Consider the following 14,738-nt stretch of genomic DNA (forward strand, 5'->3'; position numbering starts at 1 on the left):
CTGAAACCCTCATTCCAATTGTGATGATATTTGGAGGTGGGGCCTTAGGGAAGTAATTAGGTCATGAGGGTGGAGTCCTCAGGAAAGGGATTAGTGCTCATATAAAGAGGCGAGAGAGCTGGCTCTCGTTAAGCTGGGTGAGGACACAGCAAGATGACAACTGTCCATAAACCAGGAAGAGGGCCCTCACCAAGAACCTGACTCTGCTGGCACTCTGGTCTTGGACCTCCAACCTCCAGAACCATGAGAAATAAATGTCTGCTGTTTAAGCCAACCAATTTATGGTATTATGTTAAGGAGACCTGAGCTAAGACGGCTACCAACGAATGACAAGACTCAACTGCCAGTTATAAGACCCTATCTATGTGCCAATAAATAGAGGTGCCATTTAGAAGAAGGTTAAAACTAAAAAATTTCTTCTTACATTATTAATCAACAGGTTATTAGTTGGTTACTTGCTCTGAATCATAGGACACAGCCTGAGTGACAACACAATATTAATTTATGGGTCTGACTGGGACTCTCTGTCATAGTAAGCAGAATGACTTCTTTTTTAAAGGCATCAGGACTTTCTTGTGCATTTACCTGGAGGTCATTTTGGGGATTCCAGTCTGAATCAAAGATGATGCAGGTATCAGCAGCAGTGAGGTTAATGCCTAAACCTCCTGCTCTTGTACACAGGAGGAAAACAAACCTATCAGAATCAGGTTTGGAGAATCTGTCGATAGCTGCCTGGCGGAGGTTGCCTCTTACTCGGCCGTCAATCCTTTCATATGGGTACCTAGAAATCATCAGTATGAACAAGGAGGCCTGACACACAGCGACAACATACTTGCTCCTTTTGTTAAATTTTTATGACAATATGGAATATATATTTAAAAGACTAATATGACTTAACAGAACTAATCTCAGAGCAAACAGGGTTTATTGGAGTTTTTTATATAATTGATTGAATGACCAAGGATTAAATTTTATTTTACTTCCTCTCCAGGGAAATAGCTAAATTCTAAAAACAGCTGACACCTATAACAGTAAGAAAACAAATAATTTCAATTTTAAGTAAGAAATATTCTCCCCTACTCAAATAAAGGCAATGGGGAAATAAAATTGCCTTAAAAAGTATGCAATGTCCTCCTGTAGTCATCATATAAAATAACCATGTACATCTATAGTTTTAAAAATGATATGTGATACATTTTCCCCATTCTATCCCCTTTATCATAGATACCACTTTTAGGTGGACTGCTTGGAACCCTGTGAAGGTAATTTTAGATTTCCCTTTTATTATTCTGATATGGTGGCCCTCACCGTCTTTGAATGAGGTAGTCTTCCAGTATGTCCAAGCAGCGCACCATCTGGGAAAAGATAAGCACCCTGTGGCCACCAGCCTTCAGTTTTGGCAGCAGCTTGTCAATCAGCACTAGCTTGCCAGCAGCCTGGATCATTGCCTGGAGCTGAAAATCTGGAGACTCTGCATTGTGTGTTTCTTTAAACTCTTCCAAAATTTTCTCTTCAGCACCTGCAGAGATTGGACAGCATAACGTGAATGCTGTAAAAGGTTTTTATTACTAAAAACAATGAACTTGCTTTCAAAACCCATTGCAAACTGTAGGAACCAGAACACCAAACTCCTGCTTATGAACAAGAATCCATCCACTTACTCATAGTTGGGTCTATACAAAACTGTGGATGCACAAAAGGGATAAAAGTTTTAAGCATAACACATTGAGGCATTTAGGGGGAAAACCACATTTTTCAACAAACAAATGTTTGCTGTCTGTAAAAACAGAATTTCAACAACAGACTGTCAAGCCAGAAGTGGCAGAAACAAGCCAAGGGCCAAATACCTACAAAAAATTTGGAACCTAAATTGCTAAAGAAATGAAGAAATGTTTACTAGCTGAACATAAACACAAACAACAAAATCTGTTCCAAAATGAAAAAACAAAGGAATAGAGTCCTAACAATTACAGCGTAAGAGCAGTAGTAGTTTGGGTCTACAATTGCATATTAATATAGGCAAAGGAACTACAAAAAGAGGAATTTACTTCCAGGATAATTTCTCAGAATATCTGTTGGGGACCTAAACATACACCTATTGTAATCTCTAAATCTCCCTCCACATTCATTCTCATCTGGTAATTTTTCCTAAGATACAAAAATTCTATCTTGAACTATCCAAACCTTTTAAAATTAAAAACAAATAAACTTTTAAGTGTTTGACACAAGACTTCTATGCTTAAACCCTTCTTTTCTCCCTCATAGCCCCACATGGATTTTTGCTGGTCCAAAGACTTGGGTACATTGGCAAGAGGCCTCAAGAATATGGCCTCAAGAATATGACATCTTCCTAAGGAAAGATGCCCCACCACATCCCTGCCTGACATACACTTGTTCAGGAAGCAGCAGGCTAAGCTTCCTTCAACTGCTTAGGTGGCTTAACTAGAATTACACAGCATTGGTCTGGCCTCCTCCTGCCTCTGGGGTTAATCAGGACATAGCTGTTGTGTTCAGCTCCTTTCTCTGAAGGTGGAGGATGTGTTTAACTATTCTTCAGAAAATACAAACACACACATTCACCTTAATGGGATTGTCTCCCAGACTTTAACTGTGCCAGAAACTTAAAACTACCTTCCTACCACTAGTTTTTAACATGTGAACTAACTATACACAAGATGGGGATACACAAACCTCACAGAGGCTTTAAAGGTTGGGTTAGTGGGACAGGCAACCACAGCCTCTCACATGGTACTGCTGCAACAAGCACAGATGTAACAAAAGTGCAATCCTATCTGTACTTTAAGGTTGCATGTAGAAATTACCTTATGGCACGGTCAAATGCAGAAATACAGCTTGTTAATTATTAATCAACAAATAATTTACTGAGAACAGATTAAAGTCACTTAATGTCTTCCCAAGCACTAATGCCTTCCACAAAATACACTGACTTCCTATGAAGGGGGCCTGGTCCTCACACCTTTTTTAAAGTGAATGAAAAGATAATATTCACAATTTTTCTTTAAGTATGGAAAATAAATGTAAGAGTAAACAGCAAAATGCTGTTTAAGAGCATTAGCAAGAATGTTCCTGAATAAAGTTAAATATTTTTTAAAACATGAAATTTAGAAACCCAGGTTCTAGATTCAGGACAAGCCCTCAAGAGACAGGGGAAACAGATTTAAGTGCACATGTTACATTAGGTCTCTTTCCAGTGTGTTCTTGTTGTACAATATACCATAAGCTCTGAAATTCAGAAATAAATTTTACTCTTATGTTATCTGGTCAACTATTTTTTGTCCATACTAAGTTAAAATCCACAATAATATAAATAAAGTATTTTAGCCATTTAAAACAAATTAATGGCCAATGAATACTTTTCAAAAAGGAATAATCATTTTGACAAAATAAACATCAGATATGTTTGGGTTTCAGTTAAAATTTTTTTAATATAAATAATTCGGTCAAATTTGCAGAGAAATTTAATTTTAAATTTATTCAGAGATTAAAAAAATAATTTTTGCCTTTTTTACACCACCAAAAAGAATAGTCCAAAAAAAAATCCATTCTTTCTTACCTGACAAAAGCTACTGCTGAATTAATTAATTCAGCTCTTTGTTATGAATTCAGGTTCTTACAACTGGCAGCCAGTTTATACTAATAATATTTCATTCAAAAATAGTATCAGCAAACATCTTTCCTATATGATTGTCTTGACATTTTATTGTGGCAACATTGAAGGAAAGAGGGTGGGAAGAGTGTTGCGGAGGAACGCAACTGCTACCTTCTGACATCATAGCTAAATTTTCAAGATTACCAATTAATGTTTGATACCCGATTTGTAAACATCAATCCAAAAATTAACTGGAAATGGGTTATGACAACCTAAAACACTTTGTTGGTTCCACCCTAAATTAATGTACGGCTGGTACCACATTGGAAAGTGTGTATATCAAAGACAACTTGAAACAAGTGTGCACTCACTTACAGCTTGAAGTCTTTTCACTTCAACAGATGGTCACTGTCGGGACAGTAACTGCAATGTCCTCTAGCTATATAAAAGCCACGAACAAACAAGAAAATATTTTGTTCTTGACGATTACCAGAAAAAAACAAGTTACTATTTTCTCTCTGAAATTCACTCCAACACCTAAGCCTCATTCTTGTTTTCTTTTTGCCCACTCTTCTTCACACGCCCCCTGCCTCAAACAATAACCAGCAATGACTCTTAAGTCAGCTCTAACCAGCAGGGTACCTTGGACATGTTTTCAACAGTATTCTTAACTTCACATTACAAAACCGAGAAATTGGAAATTCCACTGAAATAAAGCTTGGGCCAATAATAGTAACTCCATTTATGTCACTCAGTTAGTTACCTTCACTTGCTTAACTTCCTTAACTTTTAGCAAGAAAACAACTAGCAGAGTGCCTAGAGTGTGCCAGACACTGTTCCAAGCATTGAAGTAAAAATATTAAGGGTCACATTAAAAATATTGTCTCATTTATATACAGTTTGTGTTCTACCAACACTTCTAAACCTTTTTCCTTGTGCTGTGCTTATGTTACTTTCAACTCATACATATAAAATTGCTTCTATTTTTCATAATCCTGGAAATGTGTTTTGTTGAATGTTGATTGAGGCTTCTTTACTCTGCCACAACCCACTCAAATTTCAGTGTAATCTCCCAAATTAAAGAATTTCCTTTTAAACGCTGGATATATGTTTTTATTCAGACTGTGGATGAGAATGAACAGTATTGGCCCTGGAGCAATCTCTACACAATGCGATGTCTACGTAAGTTATCTGGGCAACTGGGTGCGCTTAGTTTGTAGGTTATCTATACTTTTTCACCTTAACTTCCCCAAATTTAGGAACAAGGACACCTGCTTAACAGACACTTCTTAACTTGTCAGGACAGAAAAGCTGACCTCAAGGTATGACCAATTAGGACAACTGCCACAGATGCCAAGCCTTAGGGAGTCCTAAGGGGCTCCTGGCGAACAAATATGCTATAGAGAATGACCCTGGAAAGCAATCAGCAGAGGAAGAGACACACCAGCTGTGTTTTGGGGGAAAACAACCCACAATGTTCAATGCATATAATTAACATATGACCAAACAGGGTAAACTTGCTGGAACTGGGGGTGGCAATCTAACTACCATTGCTGAGATCTCCCCTTTCACACACATCCTGCTGGTAGCATTCAAACCCTTTTGTATCTCCTTTTCTTTTCTTTCCCCTTGGAGCCTATTATTTCTTTTCTTTTGTACCAGCTATTAAATGCAAACGTGTGTATGTGCACAGTGGATGCACACACGTGTCCTCATCTCGCTCCATCAGTTGCCCTAAGCTCTGTCTTGCCAATTCACGACCTGGCTAGTTAACACTCACCATAACGGTTGTACAAGCTCCTAAACATACTGTGATTAGCAGGTTGGCAGTATCAGATACATAATCATCACACAGGATACTCTCTTTAGAAGACAAAATTAAGAGCACAAAAAGAAATTCATTGGCTGGGCACAGTGGCTCACACCTGTATTCCCAGCACTTTGGGAGGCTGAGGTAGGCAGATCACTTGAGCTCAGGAGTTCACTACCAGCCTGGGCAACACGGAGAAACCCCATCTCTACAAAAAATACAAAAAAAATTGGCTGGGCGCTGTGGCGCGTGCCTGTAGTCCCAGCTACTCAGGAGGCTGAAGTGGGAGGGATGCTTGAGCCTGGGAGGTCAAGGCTGCAGTGAGCCGAGATCATGCCTCTGCACTACAGCCTGGGTGCCAGAGTGAGGCCCTATTCAAGAAAAAAAAATGTATATATATGTGTGTGTGTGTGTGTATATATACACATACACGTATATATATATATAAAGAAATTCACTGATTCATCGCACCACACCAACGATCCCAGGTGCAACCCTCTGAGACTGTCTTCCAGGCGTGGACTACTCTGTCCATTAGAAATGGAGACTTCTGAATCTGGGGTGGCTGATGAGTTATAAGTTATTAAAAGCGGAAAGATTAGAAATTCTTTAAATCAGCTGTCCTTGAACCTCATAAACAATGATAAAGACAGACCAGGTTGTGCTCCCTCTTCCTTGGAAAGGCATCTAATTGCACTGCTAGCCAACTATCATCGTGTACAAGTCTCCCAAATTAGCCTGCCACCACCTTTCTTTAACCCACATTAACTCCTGCCCAGAATACAATAGCCTCTGAGCTGGTCCTTCTGCTTGTCTGTCTTTCCTCCTCCCATCCTTTTTATGCAGTGTTGCCTGATGCATCACCCTGAATCATATTTCTAATCAATGCTCAGCTCAAACACTAGTTGTGGTTCTTCACTGCCTGCAGAGGAGAGTGGAGGTTCCATGCACTAACCTTTAAGGAATTCTGCAGCAGGGTCCAAGCCATGACTAAGGTGCATTTCTTACATGTGCCTTCTACTTTGGGCAAGTTCCTCATTGTTTTCCTGATCCCCTCTCTTTGCTTGTATCATTACTTCAGCCTAAACATCCTTTCTTTTTCTAACTCTGCCTGGGAAAATCCTTTCTACCCCTGCAGACTTGCCTTAAAAGGTCATCTCCTTCTAAAGACTCCCCCAATCTCAATCTCTCAGCTAACTGAAGACTGCTTGTGGCGAATGCTCCCTTCTTATTTACCTTTGCATTCTCCAGAATATCTTATACAACATAAGCATGAAATATTTATCACCTTAATGATTTCCAAAAATGCATAATAAAGGTTTTAAGCCATGAGTTATATAACACTATCAATTTAGTTAAGAAAAGGGGAGGCCCATAAATTATCAAAGCTTTAAGTTAATCTTTTTGTTCTCAGAGGATAGAGGTGCTAGATGATTCTGGACTGAGAGGAAGATGAGGACATTTTCTATCAAAGGCTTGAGACAGCTGTTAGCTGTGTGCCCACACCTAAGTTCCTCTTTAACATCTCTGATTTAAATACACACACCCTAAGAAAACCTCCATTGGAGTTAATTTCTCTTTGGCTGTTAGCACTTCAGATGACTTCTAGCCATGGAAAACTAACGCCTCTTTTCAAGCACAAGGAGGTAGAAGAAAGGCAAAGTGAGATTCCATTTTAGGGACTGCTGGGGCAACGGTCACTCGCCTTCAGCAAGTACAGAAGGAGGCATCACAGAAAGTGGGAAGCTGGTGAAACTCATGCTGAGTGGACAGGAGACAGGAATGACTATATACCATGAAATCCCCAGTCTGGGGGCAGAAAAGGATTTCTGGGCTTCAACCATCACTTAAGCAAGTCTGTGAGCAGAGCAGGCTTACCATTGATAAGGTACGGATGATTGCAGCACTTCCGCAATTCCATCATAGTGTTTAACAGGTTAGGTACGTTAGCTTGCCCACCACCTTTGGAAAGAAATGTGAAATTCTTCTCAAGGATGGCTCGGTAATATTTCTTCTGAATGTTTGTTAGTTCAACTTCAATAATAGTTTCTTCTTTGGGGGCCAAGTTCTTTTCTACATCCTCTTTGAGACGTCTCAACATCATTGGCTTTAGAATAGCTTGAAGTTTTTGCACCTAAAAAAGGACCTTAAGTAAATACTTGTGTCATGATTTGATGGCAAGTTAAAACATATTCTAACATGAAACATCAGGATTATCTCATTCATTAGCCATCCATTTTCATTTTTCAAAGCCCCGTGAGAGTATGAAGGAGCTCATCTTTCAGCTTTCTTAAGAGCGGTGCATGAAGGTTGGATGATTCTATGTCAAATGAACTACTTCATCCATCCAGGAGCCCTGAACAGCCAGAAGGCTTGAAAAACACCCAGCAGAAATCCAACGTATTCATGTAGCTTTCCCTTCTGTTTGCCCTAAGCCATAGGGAAGATAGAGAAGAGGGACAAGACAGTGTCATGGCAATGCTGTGTTTCTATTCTCTTCCTTTCTAGGCAAAGCTAAAGAATGAGAGAAAGTGAGCCAGGAGCAATCTAGTCCCTGCACGAAGGAGCCAGCAGAGACATCTCTCCCTGGTTCTCTTTTCTATTGATTGGCAATAGAACTGTGTACTCCATACGGTTTTTATTTCAGAAAAGAAAAACAAAACAGACCTTACTCTGAACCGAGCTAAGAGGTTTTAGACAGTAAGTCAGGGGAGATGGCACATAAAAACCAAGATTTCACGTCTATCTCCATATTTATTTCAAATACAGCAAACAAATTATAACTAATACCCACATAACTCTTACAGCACATAAAATAGCCAAGCACTTTTTATTTTTTCTTTTTTTTTTTTTTGAGACCAAGTCTCACTCTGTCGCCCAGGCTGGAATGCAGTGGTGCGATCTTGGCTCACTGCAACCTCTGCCTCCTGGGTTCAAGCTACTCTCCTGCCTCAGTCTCCACAGTAGCTGGGACTATAGGTGCCCACCACCACGCCCGGCTAATTTTTGTACTTTTTTTTTTAAGTAGAGATGGGGTTTCACCATATTGGTCAGGCTGGTCTCAAACTCTTGACGTCATGATCCGCCTGCCTCAGCCTCCCAAAATGCTGGGATTACAGGCATGAGCCACCGCACCTGGCCCAAGCATTTTTCATACACAATACTTCATTTATTTCTCACAGAAATACTGTGCAGTGGTTATGCCCTAAGTTTCTAAAGTGAAAATATGTAGGCTTGAAGAAGTAAGCAGTGTGGCTGAGTACAGATGCTTCACAAAGAATAGAGACTCAAAACTGCAGTAGGCAAACAGCTCTATCAATGTCAGTGGCATCTGACATCATCCCCAAAATTACACATACATTGCAAAACTACCAACCTGCACAGCACAACTATCTCTGAAAATTATATCAACAGGTATGTAACCTCTCTATAAATCTCAACAGCCCTTCACAAGAGCAAACAAACAAATGAAGAAAACCTTTACGATGATGACCTAGAAAGTCCAAGGAAAGGGTATCTAAGGTTCTCTGTACTAGGTGGGAAAAACTGTAATATAATCACACTTTAAAATAACTTAATACTTTGCTGTTTCATGGGCTAATCTTCAATTTTATAAGTGAAATACAAAGTGGAGGTGATAAATACCTGCTCTTCTGTTTTTAGATCACCAAACTCTTGCATAAATGTGGTTTCTGAAGGGAAGCGACTTGGTTCCAAGAAATGAAGCAAGCTGAAGAGTTCTTCCACAGTGTTCTGGAGTGGGGTTCCCGTCAGCAGCACTTTGTGTTCCTGAGGTAAGGCAAGGAAAGCCACTAACCAAATTGTAACAAAAACACTTTCTTAAAACCAGAGCCTCTCACTAGATATCCACTGTTCTACTCCTACTCATCTATCCTATGAAAAGTATAGGAATCAGGCATGAAAACAGAGATATTAGAACACAATTTCTGTGTCAGGTAAACAGATCTGGGGACAGTCCTCTCCAGAACTCTACAGGGTCCTTAAATGTGTCTTGCCATTTTGTTTCTTCCTGGAGTTATAGGTCAGTATTTTAGTGCCACGGCTTTTTAAGTCCCCCAAGTCTCAATGCTTTTATCCCCACCAGTTAAGTTTTTTTCCTAGAATCCCTAGTCTCAGATGAAACATGCATGCTTCTTTCTGCTCTCTACATCAACAGTGCTCTCATCTCTCCATCTGCTTCCTGCATGACTCACTTCATAGAGACAAAAGAAGTTCCACATGCAACAGCATATGAAAAACTATTTTGTTCTGCAAAAATTTCCAACTAGCAAAGAGGTCAACTTGGTTGTAAATACCATAATCACTTTTTTTTTTTAAATCAGATGCTATTTATAAATTTGTCTCTTTGAACCAAGTTAGGTATTTCTTTAATTAATTCTTCCTGTTTACGAACTCTTTCCCCAGCTTTCCTCATGCAGTTGTACCCTGTCCTCCTATTTCTATATATGCAATACAGAGGAGCTGTTTTACAATGGCCAGTCTTAACAATAGTGAGATATTAATCTTAAGAACCCTATTATTTTCTGCTTTCTCTGGCCATTTGGTACACAGCACAGCTAACAAAACTATTTCAGAAAGTAATTATACCTCCCAGTAGTTGAGAAAGCAATATTCTGACTTAACTCGGAACCTGACAAGTCTTGGTTGCCAAGCAGAGTATACGCTCAGTAAATACTAGATGAATGACATAAGAACATGCTAATTTTCTTAATATCTACCATGTCATATCTGTCAATGAAGCTCTTTGAAAGTGAGGTAAAGGAGTTCAGTATGCTTGTATTCCTCCTTCTCTTCCCTTTGAATAAAGTCTCTGAGGAAGTTTCGTGGACCACCATCATCTTCGGACTCAGTAAATTCATAAACAGTAAGGATCAATCAATCAATTTTTTTCTAATGTACCACCACACTTGTGGATAGCCTGGGCCACAATCACTGACATACCCAAGTCCTGGATTACTGTATGCAAGAACTTTTTTTAAAGTCCCATCACATATTCAGGAAAGAGTTACTGCAGTAGATGAGCTGTATTGATTATCGTGTCTCCCAGTTTTTTCATATCCTTTATTACTACATTAAATTAAATCTTGACTGCCTAACCAAATATTTTAAAAGTCAAAGCCTTTTTAACTTATTAATTTCAAAATAAACTTATTTGAAAAAAGGAAAGCGCTCCTTTCTTAGGCAGCTTCCCTTCAATTATAGTTACACCAAATGATTACACACAAAATCCTTTCACACAGTTACCTACAAATAGTGGAATAAAACGAGGTATCAATTTGAAAGTGGGTAGCAAAAAATACACGATTACTATGCACAGTCCCACAAAACATCATGTAAGAAACTCAGGCGCGGGAGCTTATCACCTCCACCTATGCCAGCAGATATGCTTTTGCCTTGACAATATTACTATTCTTTTTAGCTCCGATGAAGTGATGTCCATTTAATTTCATTTTAAGCAGACTCTTTGTGTCAGGTTTCCTGACAATGAAAGAGATACTAGAATCAATGAAGAACTACCATGACCTCCACAGCATCCCCTCCTCATGGATGGGGGACAACGAGATGGCTGCTTTCCCAGAGCTCCTGTGGAGGACTGTGAAGACGGTGACTGCCCCTCAACGTATCATCTTTACAAACATTTCCTTGGTGCCTGCAGAGCTGAGGACACTCATTGGTCTTCCTTTCTGGGAATGCACTTGGAGATAATCCCCATCAAGCGCATTTTCATCGCAACTAAGTCTAGTGCAGGTAACAGCAGTTCCCTATGGCCTGTGCCGTAGCTGGATATAGTTACTATCCACTATTTTGACGGCGACTTATTGTAGGAAAGAAAAAAAAGTAGAAAGTGGCTAAGTTATCAAGATGCTTATTTTTTAAGTAAGGATTTAAAGACCAGACAACGAGCTGTTCAGAATTGGACAAATACAATTATATTCTGAACAACAATAATGTGTTCCATCTTGAAAACATTTCTTCTCAAATAAAAACTCCCGAACATTACAAAAATAAGTATTTTGTTCATGCGCTAATCAGAGCTTCCCAGTTGGTGAGCCAAGGATGAGTACAGGTTATAAGTCCTTGGGGAAGGTCAGGACACCCAGGACTGGTGGTGTCCCGTGGCAGTGGGCAGCCTTCTCTTTTTACCCAAGTGTGGCATTCAACTACTACCATTTTCTGTATGTGCCATCATGTGAAAAAGCTTAAGAACACTGCAATATGTGATAGGAAAATTATTTGGATAACAGATTCTAATTCATTAATCAAATGTTAGTATAAATAATATAAAACTCTTTGAAATAGCCCAAAGATTGTGGGAGGCTGTGGGAGGGATAGCATTAGGAGAAATACCTAATGTAAATGACAAGTTGATGGGTGCAGCAAACCAACATGGCACATGTACACCTATGTAACAAACAGGCACATTCTGCACGTGCACCCTAGAACTTAAATTAAAAAAAAATTGCCCAGTGACAATCAGATTGTTTGATGTTGACAGAGTTAAATTAATGTGTACTCACCAATGAAAGAATGTTTTACAGTAAGAATCTACTATCTGGGAATACATGAACTAATAATAGAACATAACTCAGATAAGCTCAGTCAGATGACTGTTTAAGCCTTCAGGAAATGGTGACATAACTATCTCTTAGTAGAAAACTATGAAGGTGGATCCCTACTGAGAAGATATATTTAGATTATATCATAAGCATTAGTGTTTACCTGCAAATACAAGTTTACTTCATTTTAATGCTTAAGTATCCCCTGGAGTGAACAAATACACACACAGAGTTTCTCTTTTCCCTATGCTTACCAAGGTCCCTGAGACTATTCACTGTTTCTAAGCACTCTCACTTGTTTTGTGGATTGGCCACCAAATAACAGTCAACCGCTTTGAGACAGATCTTAGGATAGCTTTAATAATAATTTATTAGGAAGAAAAACGGGAAATCCCATCCTAAATAGGATAATTCAGTCAGACTTTTTCCTTTAAGCAAAACCAGATTTTGTTTGTTTTAAACTAAAAGCAAAGCTGGCAAATCTAATCTCTTTAAGAATAAAATAAGCTGCTTCAGAGAATCAGCTGCAACAAAAAGCTTTTAGGTGTTTTTTGGTAATACCAGTCTTCAGCTAAAAATATATGGCCATGAATACATAGAACACTCCTTCTCATCTCAAACTCTCAGTTAACAAAAAATCAAATTAGCCTACAGAAATTAGCATTAAAAATATTTTAAAAACCTTTTTGTACTTCCATGCAACTCATCAAATCATCCAAGGCATGCTAAACGACAGTAGCTTTGCTTTCAAAATGTACATTAAAAATAAAATATAAGTGATCATAACCACGATATAAACTACGGAGTGAAAAGAAGCCTGAGGATGACAGGTCATGTTGAAGTTCCAATAGGAAATCATACACACAGCAATATCAGACAGAAAATAAATCAAATTCTTCTAGTCCTATGATATGTTATTCCATGATGCTCCTACTGAAAAAAATCTAGAAAATCTAACCAGGAAGACCTGATCATCTCTTGGGAAGCTGGAAAAGTATGGGACAAGTGTGGTGTGAAACTCCAGATCAAATCTGAGGCATTGTAATGCCCCAAACTTCTAAGCATCTGTGCGAACTAAACCAACCCCAGATATCCTACTCAACTCATTGAGAACTTGCATCTACAAGTCCTGCTGGCCACAGTATGACAAAACCTATGAGCCATGGAAAATAACTGGACTATCATCACTGAAGTAAAGCTTGGCCCAACACTTAATGAAATGGCAGTATAAGTTAAGTATCCCTTATCCAAAATTCTTGGGACCAGAGTGTTTCAGGTTTCAGATATTTTTAGATTTTGGAATATCTGCATTTATACTTACAGGTTGAACATCCCAAATGAGAAAATCCAAAATCCGAAATGCTCCAATGAGCATTTCCTTTGAGCATTATGTGGTTACTTAAAAAGTTTTGGATTCTAGGATTTTTGTATTTGTTATGATCAACCTGTATTTATGAACAAAGGGTAAAACAAATACTTGAAACTCACTTTAGTGAAGATATCATGATTACACTCTGCTATAAGACAACTGTTTAATAGACACTAGCCAACAATGTAAGAATCCAAAAGGCAACAACTTTTGAATAACTGAAAGTTCCAGAGAATATATCACAATATTTGACAAGCTTTTCAAATACTGTTTACAGGCATCAAATTCAGAGCAGTGGGACTATCAAGTCAGCAGCAATTCTATTCAGGTTCAGTGCAGTCACCAATATGATCACTGACCAAGTCCATCATCTTGAGTCCCTCCAACAGCTTGCAGTTCCTGTTCTTCAGCCTGTGGGCTTCATCAATGACTACACAGCGCCATGGAATATTCCGCAGCTCAGGACAATCAGTCAAAATCATTTCAAATGTAGTGATGATAGCATGAAACTTATAGGACCCCTTTATCACTCGACCCTATAAGAACAACTCTGAATTATTATTAAGCATTAATGACTACATAAATAACTTTAAGGATGAATAAATAGCATAAACATATGTATTTATCCCTTTGGAGATCTCTTTATTTTAGGTGACATACATCTGTTTTCAAGTTATTTTGGCAGTTTTCAACTATATGGTAAAACAGAATTGTAAAACAAATGATGAAACTGTCAGTAAATTTTGGATCTAATCTCCTAATAGAGCACGTGCATCACTTACCACTCAGTATACCCATTCTAGTCACACATTCTCGTAGGACAGAATTTATAATAATTTCCCAAATCTAAAGATACAGACTTCAATATTTTTTCTCCTTTAGTTATTTAATTGTAGGCCAGATTTTATACTTAGAATACACACACACATCTCTCTCTCTCTCTCTAATATATATAGATATATATAGCAAAACACATATATATAGCAAAAGTCCTATTTGCAATTACAGGACTTCCATTTACCACCCATAATATAAAACTATTTTAGCACATATCATTCTTCCTTATCATGTCATTTATAACGCTTCAATGTTGATACACACTAATGGCATAAAGGTAACTAGAGTAAGAAAAAATTAAAGCAATTGCTACTAACAGCCAAAGCATAAATTCCTCCCTTGGGATATATTTCATTCAATGTGTCATATATTTCAAGGACTTTTTACATCTTACCATTTTTCACTTCTAGCAATAGCATAATAAAATATTCTTTCTATTCACATTTAATATTACCATTTTTTGTTTAGTTTTCTCTTGGGCTTGCGAAATAAAACTAATTAACATATCAAAGCATTAAACAGATTTCAGTGATC

General features: G+C 38.3%; 1 protein-coding gene across 1 annotated transcript in view; it reads right to left on the reverse strand.

Moving 5' to 3' along the window:
* Positions 1 to 14,738, reverse strand: part of CHD7 (chromodomain helicase DNA binding protein 7) — a 189,976-nt gene that overhangs the window by 30,468 nt on the left and 144,770 nt on the right. Inside the window, exons 13-17 of the mRNA XM_011931946.1 lie at positions 13,727 to 13,903; positions 9,066 to 9,209; positions 7,299 to 7,554; positions 1,309 to 1,519; positions 586 to 781 (exon numbers count right to left, since the gene is read on the reverse strand). Of these exons, the coding sequence (XP_011787336.1) occupies positions 586 to 781; positions 1,309 to 1,519; positions 7,299 to 7,554; positions 9,066 to 9,209; positions 13,727 to 13,903 (984 nt within the window). The remainder of the gene's footprint in view (positions 1 to 585; positions 782 to 1,308; positions 1,520 to 7,298; positions 7,555 to 9,065; positions 9,210 to 13,726; positions 13,904 to 14,738) is intronic.

The sequence above is a fragment of the Colobus angolensis genome, unplaced genomic scaffold (genome assembly GCF_000951035.1).
Source record: "Colobus angolensis palliatus isolate OR3802 unplaced genomic scaffold, Cang.pa_1.0 Scaffold92, whole genome shotgun sequence".
In the NCBI taxonomy this organism is placed as follows: domain Eukaryota; kingdom Metazoa; phylum Chordata; class Mammalia; order Primates; family Cercopithecidae; genus Colobus; species Colobus angolensis.